Below are 15,612 nucleotides of genomic sequence, written 5' to 3'. Positions count from 1 at the left end.
AAAATGAAACGCCAGTTGTGTTTTATTGAAGATGTTTTATTACTGAAATCAGAATAATTTATATTGTAAAAAATACACCATACTCCCATACACTAAGGTTAACATTTCAGCTTTTTGGCTCAATTTTATATTACTACAGCAACTTTTGTTACCTGATTTCGACATTTGGTACCTAGACTATAGAAACAGTTTAAGGCCAATTCACACATTTGATACCTAATTTCAACACTTTTTTAATTAATTGTTGATCGAATTATTGCTTTTAAAAATCTTGATACGCGAAATTCACTCATATTTTTTGGTATACAGGATACAAGATTGGTCTTCGGATCGTTTCATTTACGTGTGAATCGACTTTAACTTTAATATCGGTTCAAAATTAGCCTAAATCTCTTTGGCATCGCATAAGCGGTCTCAGAGTATTCGAAACACGAAATATTGAAAGTGTCGAGTTTAAATAGAGGACGTAACGTATTCGAAATACTTCATCATGCAATTAGCACACGGAACGAAGCGGTTAGGAGAGTTTCGACCTTAGAGTACACAATGTAGAGTTTAAAATAATTAGTTAATAAGTGGATTTATTTATAAATTGATTTAAAAAAAAATAGCATTTATTTTATGGAAATAGAAATAATATATTTTTAAAAAGGAATTATTTAAATGAAGAACAATTTATGTATTGTATACGAAACACATACTATCCCCTTCGCTCCGTGGACGGCATCTAACCATAACTACTAAGCAAACCGACTCAATAGAAATTAAAAAAGTCTTACAGAAGGCTTCACCTAACCTTACCTTATTTAATTCTTTACACTTATTAGTATGAAAAATAAAAGCTGCATCTTTGGATTCATTCACTAAACATGCTACGTTTTATTGAACTGTCACGAAGTAATCATTTCCGTAAACGATATGTATCTCATCTATTTTAACATCTCCCGTAATATTGTCAGGGGTTAAGTAGGTTACATTACAGCATAAGACACGAATGACTTTGTACTAGAGCTGGAAATCTGCTTTACAATTCTATTAATAATCGGAATTTATCGAAAATTATACTAATACAAGCATCTGTAATACTATGTAAACGTAAAATAATTTAAAAAATCCTTTCCACTTACCCTAAGTCTTAGTAACGTCTAACAATTGACAAATAAACGAAACAATTGGAAGAAGCTTAATTAGGTACAGCGGGAAACAATAAGTCTTCATGTCGTATTACTAAATTTATTTTATACACTTTTTTAGTTTTATACACCGATGAATTTACATCCAAAAATTCCAATAAAACCGAAATAGTTAAAAAAAAATTGGACGGACAGACAGAATAACGAAGTCAACCAAAATCGGAAAAAGTCTTTAACGTCGAAGTTTTAAAACATAAAGTGCCTAGCTGGAAATGAATTTTGTCGTAAAAAGAATAAACTTCGAATTTTGAATCAACCGTTCGAATTTCGAATTACGTGAGGTTGTTCCGCCAGTTGTCAGATTGGGTGCAGTTAGTAGCGCACCATCGGGACTGGACGGTGGGCGGGCAGGGCGCGCCGCCCGGTCGCTGCCGGCGGATGATCCTGCGCGTGCGCAACGCTGAGCCCACGCAGCCGCCGTCACTGCGGCACGCGCTCCACTCGCCCCAGTCAGACACGCGACAATCTAACAGTCCTGTGCACCAAAAGCATTTTTCATTTTAGACCTATTCTGGTTTAAATGTAACAAAACAGTATTAAGAAGTAAGTTGTCTACGTCTCAAATAGACAATTCATTTTAGACGTATTCTGGTTTCAATGTAACAAGACAGCATTATGAAGTACATTGCTGTTATCTACGTCTCAATCAGACAAATTATTGTGCAAACCTTAACTTTTATCTCGACTTAGAAATCACGCGCAAATGAGGTACCTTGCCAAAATATCACAAAACTATATGAGTCTTTTTCAAATACCGTAAATATTTGATAAATGTTAGTGAAACAACTAAGAAATTAGTGTTAACAATATTAGATATCTCACTAGCTCTTTTCCGCTTCCTTCGCTCGGCAGGGTCGGTGGTGTCGACGCGCAGCTTGCGCCGGCGCCGCGCGCGGTACCGGCGCGCGAGGCTGCGCAGCGCGGACCGCTCGCTCGCGGTCGGCCCTGACGTCGGCAGCTCGTTGGCCGAGCGGGGCTCTTCGGTCGTACTTGATGTCGTGTTCGATCTAAAACGAATAAAGGAGAATAAGCAGATAGAAAAGATCTACCTAAATTTGAATTATGCTTATTTTTGAATTGACTTTTCATAAGAGCCTTTTGTATTTTGTATGCTTACATGAATAACAAAGCTTTTTTTAAAGATATATTAGGTTTAGCAGGTAAGAGGCGAATGTGAAGAGAGTAGGAAAACGTAGAATGGTCGTCTTTAGGTGTGTTTCTGCCCACGATTGCCCACACTACCAGAATTATTAATCCCTTCCAAACCTAGTAATAAAAATTGAGAAAATAAGGAAGGAAATTCATAAAACGGCACACGAATATAACGCTACCATTTTTTGTCCGAAATACGGAGTGAAGTTCGTTTTTTTTTTCACATGCACGGCATAGTGAACCATCTGCAACTGATCGTAAGTGGAATGCGGTCCGATGTCCACTAACGAGAGCTGATTACCCCTCGGCAGTCAACACAATTATGCCGGCACGTTAGAACTGGATATACACAGACAGATCCTGGAACGCGAGACAATAGCACCACTATGGCGGGTTTTAACATCTTGTGTACGGTCGCTATCCAGGCGGATATAAAATATATCTCAACATCAGAAAAACAATTTCAAAGTGTTATATAAAATTTCAGACTATTTTTCTATTTATCATAACTTTAGAATAGGTTAGAATTATCGTACGAAATTCTAGAATACCTCTAAAACTCTTAACCCAATATAATGTTTGGAAGATATTTTTGTTGACACATAAACCGAACATTAAGTTTGTTTGATATTCTTGGAATGCTATAGCACTTTATATGTCACAACTTTTCAGACTGAGACGAATTCTAAGAACTTAATGAAGTGACGCCAGACAGCGAAATGGTTTGCTCAAGATGTTTCATTATGGTAAGAATTTAATTTGTATATACTATATATCTACGTTTATAATAAGGTATACGACTATAGAAGATTTCATAATTCGTTTGCTGTCGAGGCTGGAGAAAAATAGATCTACTACCATGACATTATGTTAAATATGTAACAAAAGGAACTTTATTGAGGAAGAAATAAAAGAGGCTTTATTTAGCAAGAAATAAAAGAAGACTTATCAGCATCAGCTCCAGAACATCCATAGCCGACCAAAACCACAAAAGAACAGTTACAGTATTCAGTAAATATATAGAGTATACGACGACGATATTCGTAGGATCGCCGGTGGACGCTGGATGAGGAGAGTGGAGGACCGCGCAACGTGGCGCGCCCTAGGAGAGGCCTATGTTCAGCAGTGGACAGTTGTAGGCTGATGATGATGATGATAGAGTATACGTGGTTCCATTCAGCACTGATGAATATGAAACTCTAAATTTGGAATTTAGTCTCAGACCTTACTTACCAGTAACAATTGTAGTACACGGTCTCTTTGGTACTAGTAAATAGGAAAGCTTACATATATATATTAAAGTGTATTGGGGTAATACAGGTTAACGGGTGATCCCATTGTTTTAAGAAGTTAGTAGTGTTGTTTTTATTATACACCGAAATTATTTGCTACTATTAACTTGCAGTTTAGCAGTAATCTTGAACGAATAACCCCGTGGTCCGGTATTATCCCAGCGCACTTTTTTATGATGTCAGACTTACAAAGTGTAGTAGGAGTAGGCCCCATCAGGCGTGGTGAGCGACCCATCGGAGTATATCCTGGGTGCCTGTTCCGCACGCTCCACCTCCTCGGCGACGGACAGCGCCCGGTTCCCGTCCAGCACGTCGATGTTGTTGTGGCTCAGCTTGTCCAGCTGCAGGACGTCGTATTTTCGCTCGTCGCTGGCTCGGTGGAACACTTCTGATAGCTCGTATTCGCGGAGCTAAACAATGTGAATGTTGGCAGTACTGTGCTATGATTGGGTTTTAAAATATTGGGAATAAGAAAGCAAACATAATGATGCTTTATGCCCAAAGGGGGAGGCAGAGGTGTAACCAGAGGATCAACTTTTCGCCATGTGTGCTTCGTTGCATGAAGTGATAACCTATAGCCATCACAAATTCCAGAATCCGGAGTAATTACTGAGCACAAAAGACTTGGAATTGGAACCATAAAAAACAATGAGGGTAAATAATATCTATCAAAACTTTTGTTGCTGTTATTAAAGTGGGACCCATAGACTCTAAATTCATTGTCGTTGGTGTCATATCTGATAATTTAAATCGCATCTAAAAACAATAAAACTAATTGGATATTACGAGATTAAATACTTTATTGCTTACATATTTTATTAAATAAATAATTATTGTTATTAACTAGTATTAACAAATGCAAACATCATTAGCCATTCAATAAATTATTTTAATGGGGAGCCTTTAACAATAATTAGTAAATTGATAATAATGGTGGATAATAAATGTACCTACGTTATAATATATTCCTATTTCATATTAAAACTAATATATTAAAGTGCATATAAACCAGTCTATTAAAATGACATTTATTTAGTTCAACCAGAATAATACCAAATATTTGGATGGTGAATACCAACCCGAATTAGGCTAGCGTGGTGAACTGAGACTTAAACCCCTCTCAGTAGTAGAATATAATACAGGACTGATAATATTATTATTTATAATACCAAAGATATCCCAAACTACAAAATTGAATTATCTTTTTACAAGATGTAATGGTATATTCCTTAACATTATCAATAATCATCGGCATACACCAAAAACCTATCCAACTACATTGGACTTCTGCCTCGATTCATCCAATTACCTGCCTTTCACATCTCAGCCCAAACTATATTTACTGAACCGCGGTCTATTCCAAATGCACTCATAAAGTAAATATAAGAACGGACACTCGTTGACCCATATTCCACTGAAAAATGGAATAAACTCCACTAGGACAATAAAGTATACATTTTTGCAGCTGCTAGCTACAAGGTAAATAATGTTAGAGAGAAGTGGTGTCCGGTTATTTCAATTCTTCCCACGGGAGTATTGCAGTACAAAATGGACGCTTCACATTTTATGATATTGCTTTTAATGCTTTATCAGTTTTGTAGGCGACGGTATATAAGTCAGCTTTGGTAGATGAGAAGTTTGTGTGACCAAAGTCTAGAATTTTCTATTTAAAATTATAGTTTATAAAGATTTTTCACGTTTACGCGAATGCAAGATAGGTAATTAATGTACGTAGATGTTGTAACTTTGACTTGCGGACGACCAACAACTCAGTCTGTCCGGTGACCATGAAGGCTGCAGTCTTCGAAACGTCGGGAGAAAATAATAATATAAAAAACCACGATAAAATCTGTAAATAGTTTTATTTCAATTATATTTTGTAGGCAAATAAGATAAAATCTAAATAGTTTTATTTCAATTATATTTTGTAGGCAAATAGGCCAAATCCACTACTTAATCTAGTCTTTTGACTAATAAAAAGGCAACGATGACTTAAAATCATAGTCTAAGAGCCTTTCCATTAATCATGTTTCTATAATATCAGATTGTAAATCAGTTCTTTATTGACGTCACAAAAAGTAGGTCAATATAAATATTAACATTTATACGAATTTGTCCTTGTATTATCAGAAATGTCAATCACAAGTTCCGTCAGTGTGTTTTTTTATGTCATTGCACGCGACTGTAAATCATGATAACGTTTTATAAAGCTAAGTGTAACTACATTTTATATTTTTACTAGACAACGTCTGTAGAGACGTTGTCCCATCTTAACTATGAATTTGCAGCGCGCATTCTGTCAATCGCTGACAGTTATTTCAAATAATTGACAGTTATATAAAATTAATATTTTCGTAAAATTTTCTTAAATTTTATAATTTTCCGCGCAATTTTTTTGATTTTTTTCTTTCAAAAGAACCTTCTCCTGACAAACACAACAAAAGAAATTTTTGAAATCGGTCCAGCCGTTCACGCGTGATGGCGTGTCCAAGCGAAATAGGGATTCATTTATATATATATATAGATTTCTTAGATATCAAACCTGCAAGTATTAGTCGCGATTGTTGTTCACCTAAGTTATAACTCGTGAAATATTTGAGTTTTGTTGATATTCGCTATTAAAGAAATTAGTTGACAAATACATTAGAAGCCTTTCAAAGAGGATTGATGCAAAAAGCTAACGATCGTAAAAATCTAAAATCGTTACTTCAACAACATTGGAAAAGTGTATTCTGTCAACTTCACGCTGGAGTTAGATAATGGAAGGATAAAAGTATCTTTTAATTCCGTTGCAATTAGTGTTATTCAATATATAAACGATATCGCTTAAGATATAGCAATCATAATTCGTGTAGATGCTGATACGATTAAAAAAAAAGAGTCCCTTGCATCAATATATGTACTACCTACTAGATTTGGCGTTCCAAAATTCAATGTGTTCAACTGAATTGAACTGCAATCCATACAACTTCTATAGTATCGTGTCAACATTAACAGGTTGTGGTTGTTACAGAGCGGCGTTCATAATATAAGAACTCGAGTCTAAGTGAAAACCTGGATTTGAATAAAAAATATTAGTTAAATAAGTAAAATTATTTGTTGTTTAAGTGAATAAACAGGTTATAACAGTGACTTTTTGGTTGCCATTTTAGTTCAGATTTGGAAAAATAGTTTATATGGACGTTCGTGTCTATAGAATATACGTCAATGGTCTTTATAATAATTTCCTATATTTAAGCGAATGTTTGCATTGAAATAAAACTTTAACGTCTAACATTCGTATACAACATTCTGCATAGTTTTTACTTCAAGAGTCCTTTAATTATTAAAATGATTTTTTTGACAACATGCCTTTATACAAGCTAGGTTAGAGATATTGCTCATTCTCTAGAATCTAATATGTGGTTCGTTATCCCAGATGGATGACTTACAAGTGGCTGTCGACTGTTCGTAGCTCCGTCTGCATCAAATTACTCTCTGTGATCATTATTAAGTCTCTAGCAAATGTTTTACACTTCGATGAATGTTATTGAAGAAGTCTTTGTACGCTATGATTCAAAATTGTAACCAAATGTCATGATTGCCGGATTTTGATAGCTTACATATTCATAAAATAACAATATTATGGAATAGGGTAGGTCGTTTAGTCTGCTTCAACATAAATTATAAAGGAGGGTAGTTATATTTATTGACTAAGAACAAAAGGTATAAAAGGCGGTGCAAGCTGTCAAAGCGGCAGTCTACTTCGTGCCCTTGAGCTGTCACAAATATGGGAATAGGTGATATGATTAGGGTTATATCCTTAAAGAGTAAAATTAAAGAGTAAAATTTATGAAGGTAATCCTCCCATTTTCTGGTTAGTAGCTCGGAGTCTGGAATATGTGCCCGATGTAATCATAGGCTATCACATCATGGGACAGTACACATGGTAAAAAGTGGGTTCCCTGGTTGCACCTCTGCCAACCCTTTCGGGTATAGAACTTGATGTTTATTTTGTTTTTCATTCCCTACATTACTCAAGGTACTCGTGTGTAAAGTTCCATGCTTCTATACTATTCCATATACACGTTGGATAAATAAAATATCTTGGCGAAACGAGAGAGCTAAGTGATTCATAGAACATAAATAAAAACCAATAAGCAGATATTTATTGAAGCGAATTGAAAACCGTTGAAGGAATAAACTTTCTTATAAATTGAAGCGAAAAATTGCAATAAACGTCTCTAAAAACTTTAAAATTATGAGTTAATAAATTCAGTACCATGTTTCAAGTGACCTATTTATGCTACACTTGTTTTTGCTTGCGGTTTCGCTTATGTTATTGTATAACTTGTAGCAGTTAGGTATTCCTAAATGCTTTATTTTCATTAGTTAACAATTAACTCTCATTCTTACATTCAGCTACGATTAAAAACAATCCATAAAGCGAAGTCAATTCCTATTACCTTAATAAACTGGAACGTGGCGATGGGTGGCAGTCTTCTTAAGTGGGGGTAGAAGAAGGAGCCGGCGGGATGGGAAGGGTATTTGGAGGTGATGCGGTAGGCCACTCCCTGCGGTGCGGTCGGCCAGTTGGGCGCCGTAAAGGTGAACCCGTTGTCGGTGCCGGCGTCGAGGGGGTCCACCTGGTTGGAAAAAGGATGTAGTTTTTGAACTTAGGTTTGTTTGATATAATTTTACTGGAGATATAGTTTTTTTTTCCTTTTGCGGTTTTTAAAAATTTTATCAGATTTAATTATTGGCTAATATTTCCAACTCAAAAAAAATCTACTGATAAAGATAAGTTTTAATCATACAAAACACTTTCTATACAAAATAATTTAAATTTTTACATGTTTGTCAGAATATTCAACGACTAAAATTATTTTTCAAGTATCACCTAAGAATTTTATTTATATTTCCGAACATAAAAAGTTATAATACCTCAATAGTAATACTGTCCAGCCAGTTGCCATCAACGCAAAGATCGAAGCTGTCTACTCCAATGAACCAGTCCGGGGAAGGTACCATTCTTGCCATCACGGAAACCTATAACAATATTATCGAATTAACATACTGTAAAAATTAAATAATAATTATTATTATTTAAAAAATGTTAAGTACTAATACTTAAACTCTAACCCTCCTTATTCATAGACGTTATTTATCTAAGGACGGAGCATTGCTGTGATAAGTCGTTTCTCAGTACTGACGGCATGGCAGCCTTCGCAGTGCGTAGACATAGGGCCGCTGTGATTGGCTAATATTAAGATACAACTTGAATCTAGTTGGCTGTCAGCTAAACAAAGTTGAACAAACAGCAAGGTGTCAGATAAAAAAAGCCTTAGATAAATAACATTTATGAATAAGGGGGTAACAATCTGAGTTGATATAAAAATAATACATTTTTGATAAAATATGGTAGTTGATTGGCGCTAGTGCCACGGTTAACGTCGGCTCCGCGTATTTTAAATGCTTAAAAATAGTTAGGACATAGTATAGACGAAAAAGTGAAGTGCATACTGTCTCATACATTTTAAATGTTTAGTGGAGTTATGTAAGTGCAATCAATTGCACTGAAAGTGACAATAATTACTATCTTTACGACTTGGAACTAAAACCGTTATATCTGTTTTTAAAAAAAAAGAAAGTCCAAAAGTCTATTATATTAATTTAACCACCTCCATACGGACAAATTTCAAAATTAACAATAAAACTGTGATAAATAGTGTGAACAGTGCATAATTGTGCAAAAAAGTGCAAAGTAACAAAGTGACGGTTAACCACCTACATTTTAAAATATAAAATCACAGCGCTGTTATTGTTATAAAATCCATTGTTCTAACGTATACACTTATTTATTTAGACTGATTAGCCAAAACACTTGTTGGCCTCGCGGCACCAACAGAACTCTTGACAAAAACTTAAGTGTTGAGACGTGTGTTCGAAACCCGCTGCCGCTGTAAAGACTTTTTGTGTATTAAAATTTGTTTAAATTTATTTAAAGAATCATTTAAAATGTCTACACCAAGTAATAATAAAAACACAACGCGTAGTGCCGCCCGATTGAAAGGAACAAATTTGTACACACGATCCTCCGACGATAGCGACATCTCTCTTCTTCTTTCCGAAATTCGACAATTGAAACAAGAAGTTCTAAATCTAAAACAACAAAATACTGATATTGGTGCAAAATTAAATACAGTTTCGGAGACGCTTCATCAAAGGTTTGATGAGCTTAACAATAAAATAAAGGAGAAAGACGATGAGATTTTTGACTTGAAAAACTCAATAGTTCAACTTGAAAATAAACTCAATCAGCGCGAACGCGATCACTTAGCAAATGAGCTGGAGCTAGTTGGGTTCCCGGAGCATCACGGCGAAAGTCTTATTCACATAGCTATGATAACAGCTAAAAAAATCGGCGTCGATTTAAATGAATCTGACGTTGACAAAGTATCCCGAGTAGGACCGAAACAGACCAATACGTCCAAAGAAAAACCAAGACCTATCGCACTTAGGCTTACACGTCGGATTAAACGCTCAGAGATATTAAAAGCTGCTAAAGAACGACGGCCGCTCACTTCACAAGACATTGTTCCTGGCACCAAAACAAAAATATTTATAAACGAACGGCTGACGAAGACCAACAGGACATTATTTCGTGAAGCTCGACAACGCGCTCAAACCCACAACTTCAAGTTCTGCTGGACTCGTGACGGCACAGTTTACGTACGGAAAGCGGAGGGCAAACCTGTTATACCTATCTGGTGTATTGAGGACCTTGACACGAAAATTGGGCTTCCACAAGCAACTGTTGACACTTCAGAATAGTGACATAGTTATATTATTGTTAATATTTAGTTTTTCATTAATTTTTGGTTATTCGTTTTATTTAAACAATTACAACACTAGTCTTATAATAACTATAAAAACTCACGCTACACTTTACACTCACAATAAACGCATTACATTTCACACTCACATCATAGTAAATATTCTAATTGTAGTTAAATATACGAAAATTTAAACATCAAAATAATGGCTAACTTAAAGATACGCTATTTAAAGTTAGGGTTACTAAATGCTAGATCCTTAAATACAGGAAGGGATGAATTTGTTACAAATATTCAAAATCACAAGCCCGATATTATGGCTATTAATGAAACATGGCTAAAGATAGCGGAGGAAGCACCCGCCATACCAAATTACAACTTTCTGCATAGAGCTCGACAAGGGAAAAAAGGCGGTGGTGTAGGATTTTTACATTAGACAGGGTATTCAATATCGAGTACGACAGCACCCGTCTTCTATCCTAGAGCAATTTTGGCTCAAAGTAAATTTACCAAAAACGTCCTTAGCTATCAGTACAGCATACAGACCTGAAAGTGTAGCAGTCTCAGATGCATTAGATGCACTCAGTGACTCGATAAACCATATGGCTCGTTATGACCACATTTGCATTTTAGGAGATTTAAATATAGATTTGCGCCAAACAGAATCACCCCATACTAAAGAATTAGTGAATTTTTGTCATCAACATAATCTAGAGCAACTAGTTAAAGAACCAACTAGAGTGACCGATCATTCCGAAACATTAATAGATATCGTGATGACTAATAGCTTTTGTAAATGCTTAGGAGTGCAAGTTATTCACAATAGATGTCTCAGTGATCACGCCACGATATTAGTAGATTTTAATGTAAAAATGCCCAAGGTGCCACGCCAAGTGAAATTTTTGCGATCACTGAAAAATATCAATTTAGATCTCTTTACGCAAGACTTGAACTTAATTCCGTGGCATAGTATTAACAGTCTGAATAATGTTAATTGCATGGTTGACACTTTTAATAATTTTATCTTAACCTTATTTGATGTCCATGCACCAGTTAAGAAAATAGTAGTAAAAGACAAATCAAAACCTTGGGTTACAGATATGGTAAAATTTATGATGGAATTGCGTGACGATGCATTGATAAAAGCACAAAAAAACAAAACAGAAAGTTCACAAAAATACTATCGTAGTCTCAAAAATCTAGTAACAGCAACTATCGAACGGGAGAGAAAAGCATATTATAATACATTTGTAAATGATAATTTAAAATACCCAACTTTGCTATGGAATGGTTTAAAAAACACAACAATGTTCAATAAACCCTGTACAAATTCAATTTCTGACCACCTCAATAATCCTGATTTAATCAATGACCACTTTTTAAATTTACCCCAATACGACGTTGCAGATCTGGTAGACCTGCCATGTGTTGAAACTATAAAGTCACATAGTGACAATTTTAACTTAAAACCAACGACGGATAGCGAAGTTAAAAAAATTCTATATAATATTAAAACTAAGGCATCGGGGTATGATACACTTAATATAGATATGATTAGAGCCACGTTAGACGTAACTCTACCTGTAATAACAAATATTATAAACAGGTCAATTGAAACAAATACATTCCCATCTTCTTGGAAGAGGGCGTTAGTTAAACCATTGACTAAAAAGAACCCTGCAACCCAACTGAAAGATCTTCGGCCTATTTCTATTCTGCCAGTATTGTCAAAAGTGATTGAGAAAGTGGTTCTAAATCAAATTCTTACTTATGTTAATGAGAATAATATTATACCAAAATTCCAGTCTGGTTTCCGTAAAGAACACAGCACTGAAACAGCACTCCTACACATTACAGATGACTTGACTCAAGCATCTGATATGGGTAAAAGCAGTATCATAATTCTTCTTGACTACTCAAGAGCATTTGACTGCCTAGATTCAGATTTGTTATTGAATAAATTACAAAACTATGGGTTCTCTTTAAACACTTGCCAATGGTTCAAATCATTTCTAGTAGGTAGAGAACAAAGGGTAGTTACCGAAGGTCTAAACGGTGAAAAGAAGTTCTCAGCTCTTAAGTCGATACAGAAAGGGGTGCCGCAGGGTTCACTTTTAAGTCCTGTCCTTTTTACTCTTTTTACAGCTGATTTACCTAATTGCATTGAATATTGCAAATACCATTTATATGCTGATGACACACAATTGTACTATTCTTTCGATAACAATAATACCACGGAAGCTATTCATAAGATTAATAGTGATCTTCGTAATATATACAATTGGTCTAAAAATAACTCCTTAGTCTTAAATCCAACCAAATCGCAAATGATGGTAATGGGCACAAAACTGCAAATTGATAAAGTCCTTAGTTGTAAAGAGCGAATAACTTTAAATAATAATGTACTTGAATGTGTTACTTCTGCAAGAAATCTTGGCCTCATCTTAGATAGGGAACAGAAATACGTAGAACATGTGAATGCCAAAGTTAAAAATGCTTTTTTTAGGTTAAAAATACTGTATAAAATTAGACCATATATTACTGAAAAAGTCCGTATTCTTTTAACAGATTTACTTGTTTTATCCCAGTTTAACTACTGCAGTTCTATATATGGACCCAGACTAAATTCCGAGACAGAAAGGGCAATTCAAAGAGTTCAAAATGCATGTGCGCGATTTTGTTTTAATATTCCACGTCAGGAATATGTTACGCCATTTCTAAATAGAAAAGGTATCCTAAATATGACCTCAAGAAGACAGTTGTTATACGCATGTACACTTCACAGGATCATTTGGAACAAGAAACCTGAATACTTATATGAAAAACTAGTTTGGGTGAAGGACAAAACTAATCGACTTCGTTCAGCATCACAAAATCTGCTTGTGACTCCTTCTCATAGATCTGCACGATACAGGGGTGGCTTTAGGTTTTCTGCAGCGAGCATTTGGAATGACCTGCCTCCTCCCTTGAGGGAAAAAATGAGTCTAGGCTGCTTCAAAAAAAAATATAAAGTAGGTCTTTTAGAAAGACAGCTTATTGCAGAGAACTTAAAACACTCCCGCTGGGGAATTCTACATCTAGGAAATATATTTACAAATATTATAACCCTACATATAAGAAAATTGTTCTGTTGTTGATAAACACACGCACACACACATATACACACACACACACACACACTCACTCACACACACTCACTCACACACACCCACAGACACACACTCACACATTAATAATAAATTCAAGTTAATTTAAAGTTTATTATTATTTACTTTATTCATTTTATAAATTCCTTTGTTATTTGTTTTTTTTTTTTAATTATTGTAACTTATATGTTGTTGCTTCACTTTTTGTTTTGTATGTACTATGTTCCTTTGATATTTTTCATAATTGAAGTTTTCCGTTGCAATTACGCCATTAATTACGCTAACTCCCGCACAAGACCATAGGGAGATAGGAGTGACTGAAAACCAGCGCTGATCTAAACTCTGGTTTCGGTCAGCACACGCTGAGTCATTTCCTTTTGTCTTTCACTAATATTATGTTTGCTTAATTTGTTGTTATTATTTGTTAATTGAAAGGCAATAAATTACTTATTATTATTATTATTATTATTAGTAGTATGAGTAGCCGACCTAGGAAGAATTCGTATTTCGTTCTACAGCGCTATTCTCTTGGAGACGTAATTAAGTATCTAAACGTGTCTAATTTAATAACTATTTCATTACAGTAAACACTCAGTTGTGTAAAAGTCCTCTGTATGTTATAAAAAAAATATTAAAAGATACGTAGGAAAGTGACGATAAGCAGAGAAAGTCAATAACTAGACGGCTAAGACTGAACAAACTTAAACTTAATTTTTATATGCGTTTTCTCTGAGGACCTTAGCACGCACTTAGGTATGTAGAAGCAAAGTCTGACGTTGACTAGAGCAGAGGCCAGGACGCGTTTCTACAATCATATACGCTAATAGAAAAAAAAATGGGAATGACATTCTAGCGATAAGTCTGTCGTTCGATATGTTATTCCAATATTTTTTTTGTTTTCTATTGGCGTAAAAAATTGTAAAAAGGCGTTTGACTACAACTCCAATTGCGTATCGCGTCGAATTGAATAGAATCGCATTTATTCCGTATGTGCGATGATGACGTAGTTTTATTGTAAACCAGCTTTTGCCCGCTGTTCCGCCCGCGTGAAAATGTTTTTACTAGATAAAAGTCCTGCTTTATATTTTAAGGTTAGCGCGTTCAAACATACAAACAAACTCTTCAGCGTTATATGTTAGTATAACAGGCAAATTAGGTCGATACGATTCGACTTTTGTCTAGTGGACACTAGCCATAACTCTCTCGACTGCATCGGAATTAATCTTACTATTTAAAACCCTTCTTATTAAACATGCTCTTAAAATAAATTAAAAACGTTCTACTAAAATAATTAACGTGATCTTAAAATAAATTAAAAACGTTCTACTAAAATATTATCTTCATAAAGTTTAAATGACCTGTAACTAGTGACGGCGTGAGGTTAATGGGGTGTTTACACACTTCTTTACCAAACACTATCGATCTTACGTCTACACGGACGGAGGCGAAGTATCGACCTTTGTCGCATGAGGTTACTCGTTAGTGGTGTAAGTGGATACCTACTCTTGTATTTGGAGATCTTATTATATAAATGCGAGTTTGTGAAAATGTTTGGATGTTTGTTAGAAGTAAACGCAAAATTAACGGAACGGAATTGTATGGAATTTGGCACATAAATAGACCAACTCCTGGATTAATACGTAGGCTCCTTTTTATCCCGGTAATTTGCTCCTGTGGGAAATAATTAGAATTTTATTTACATTTTTCAATAGTTGACGACGGTGTTGTACAATGATTTACGAACTTCTGTAGCGAGAAAGATTTTTCACGCGGTCGCCCGCGAGCAACACCTAGTTGAAATTATATTTTACTTAACTTGGTTACAATTCTCAATTTTAAAATTAAACATATTTTCATACTAATTATTTTCTAATAGAATGTGAAATTTTGTCACAGTTTCCAAGTTAAACCATTGAAATGTTTCTCATGAAATTTGGTACAACGATTAAAGGATATCGGGTTTAATATATCAGTAAAGATTAATAAACCTAATAATTTTATCAGACCTACAAAA

General features: G+C 34.9%; 1 protein-coding gene across 3 annotated transcripts in view; it reads right to left on the bottom strand.

The window, feature by feature from the left end:
* Nucleotides 1-653: 653 nt before the first annotated feature.
* LOC115441082 (spondin-2) overlaps nt 654-15,612 on the bottom strand; it is an 81,813-nt gene continuing 66,854 nt past the window's right edge. For 2 of the 3 annotated variants that reach the window (XM_037440423.1, XM_037440424.1), the window contains exons 4-8: nt 8,561-8,665; nt 8,083-8,262; nt 3,827-4,047; nt 2,016-2,200; nt 1,466-1,668 (exon numbers count right to left, since the gene is read on the bottom strand). In XM_037440423.1, coding sequence (XP_037296320.1) covers nt 1,466-1,668; nt 2,016-2,200; nt 3,827-4,047; nt 8,083-8,262; nt 8,561-8,665 — 894 coding nt within the window. Of the gene's footprint in view, nt 1,669-2,015; nt 2,201-3,826; nt 4,048-8,082; nt 8,263-8,560; nt 8,666-15,612 lie in introns of all 3 variants that reach the window. The other variant, XM_037440425.1, reaches the window with a different exon arrangement.

This window comes from Manduca sexta, chromosome 19 (genome assembly GCF_014839805.1).
Source record: "Manduca sexta isolate Smith_Timp_Sample1 chromosome 19, JHU_Msex_v1.0, whole genome shotgun sequence".
NCBI lineage: Eukaryota > Metazoa > Arthropoda > Insecta > Lepidoptera > Sphingidae > Manduca > Manduca sexta.
This window is presented reverse-complemented; position numbering and strand designations above follow the sequence as displayed.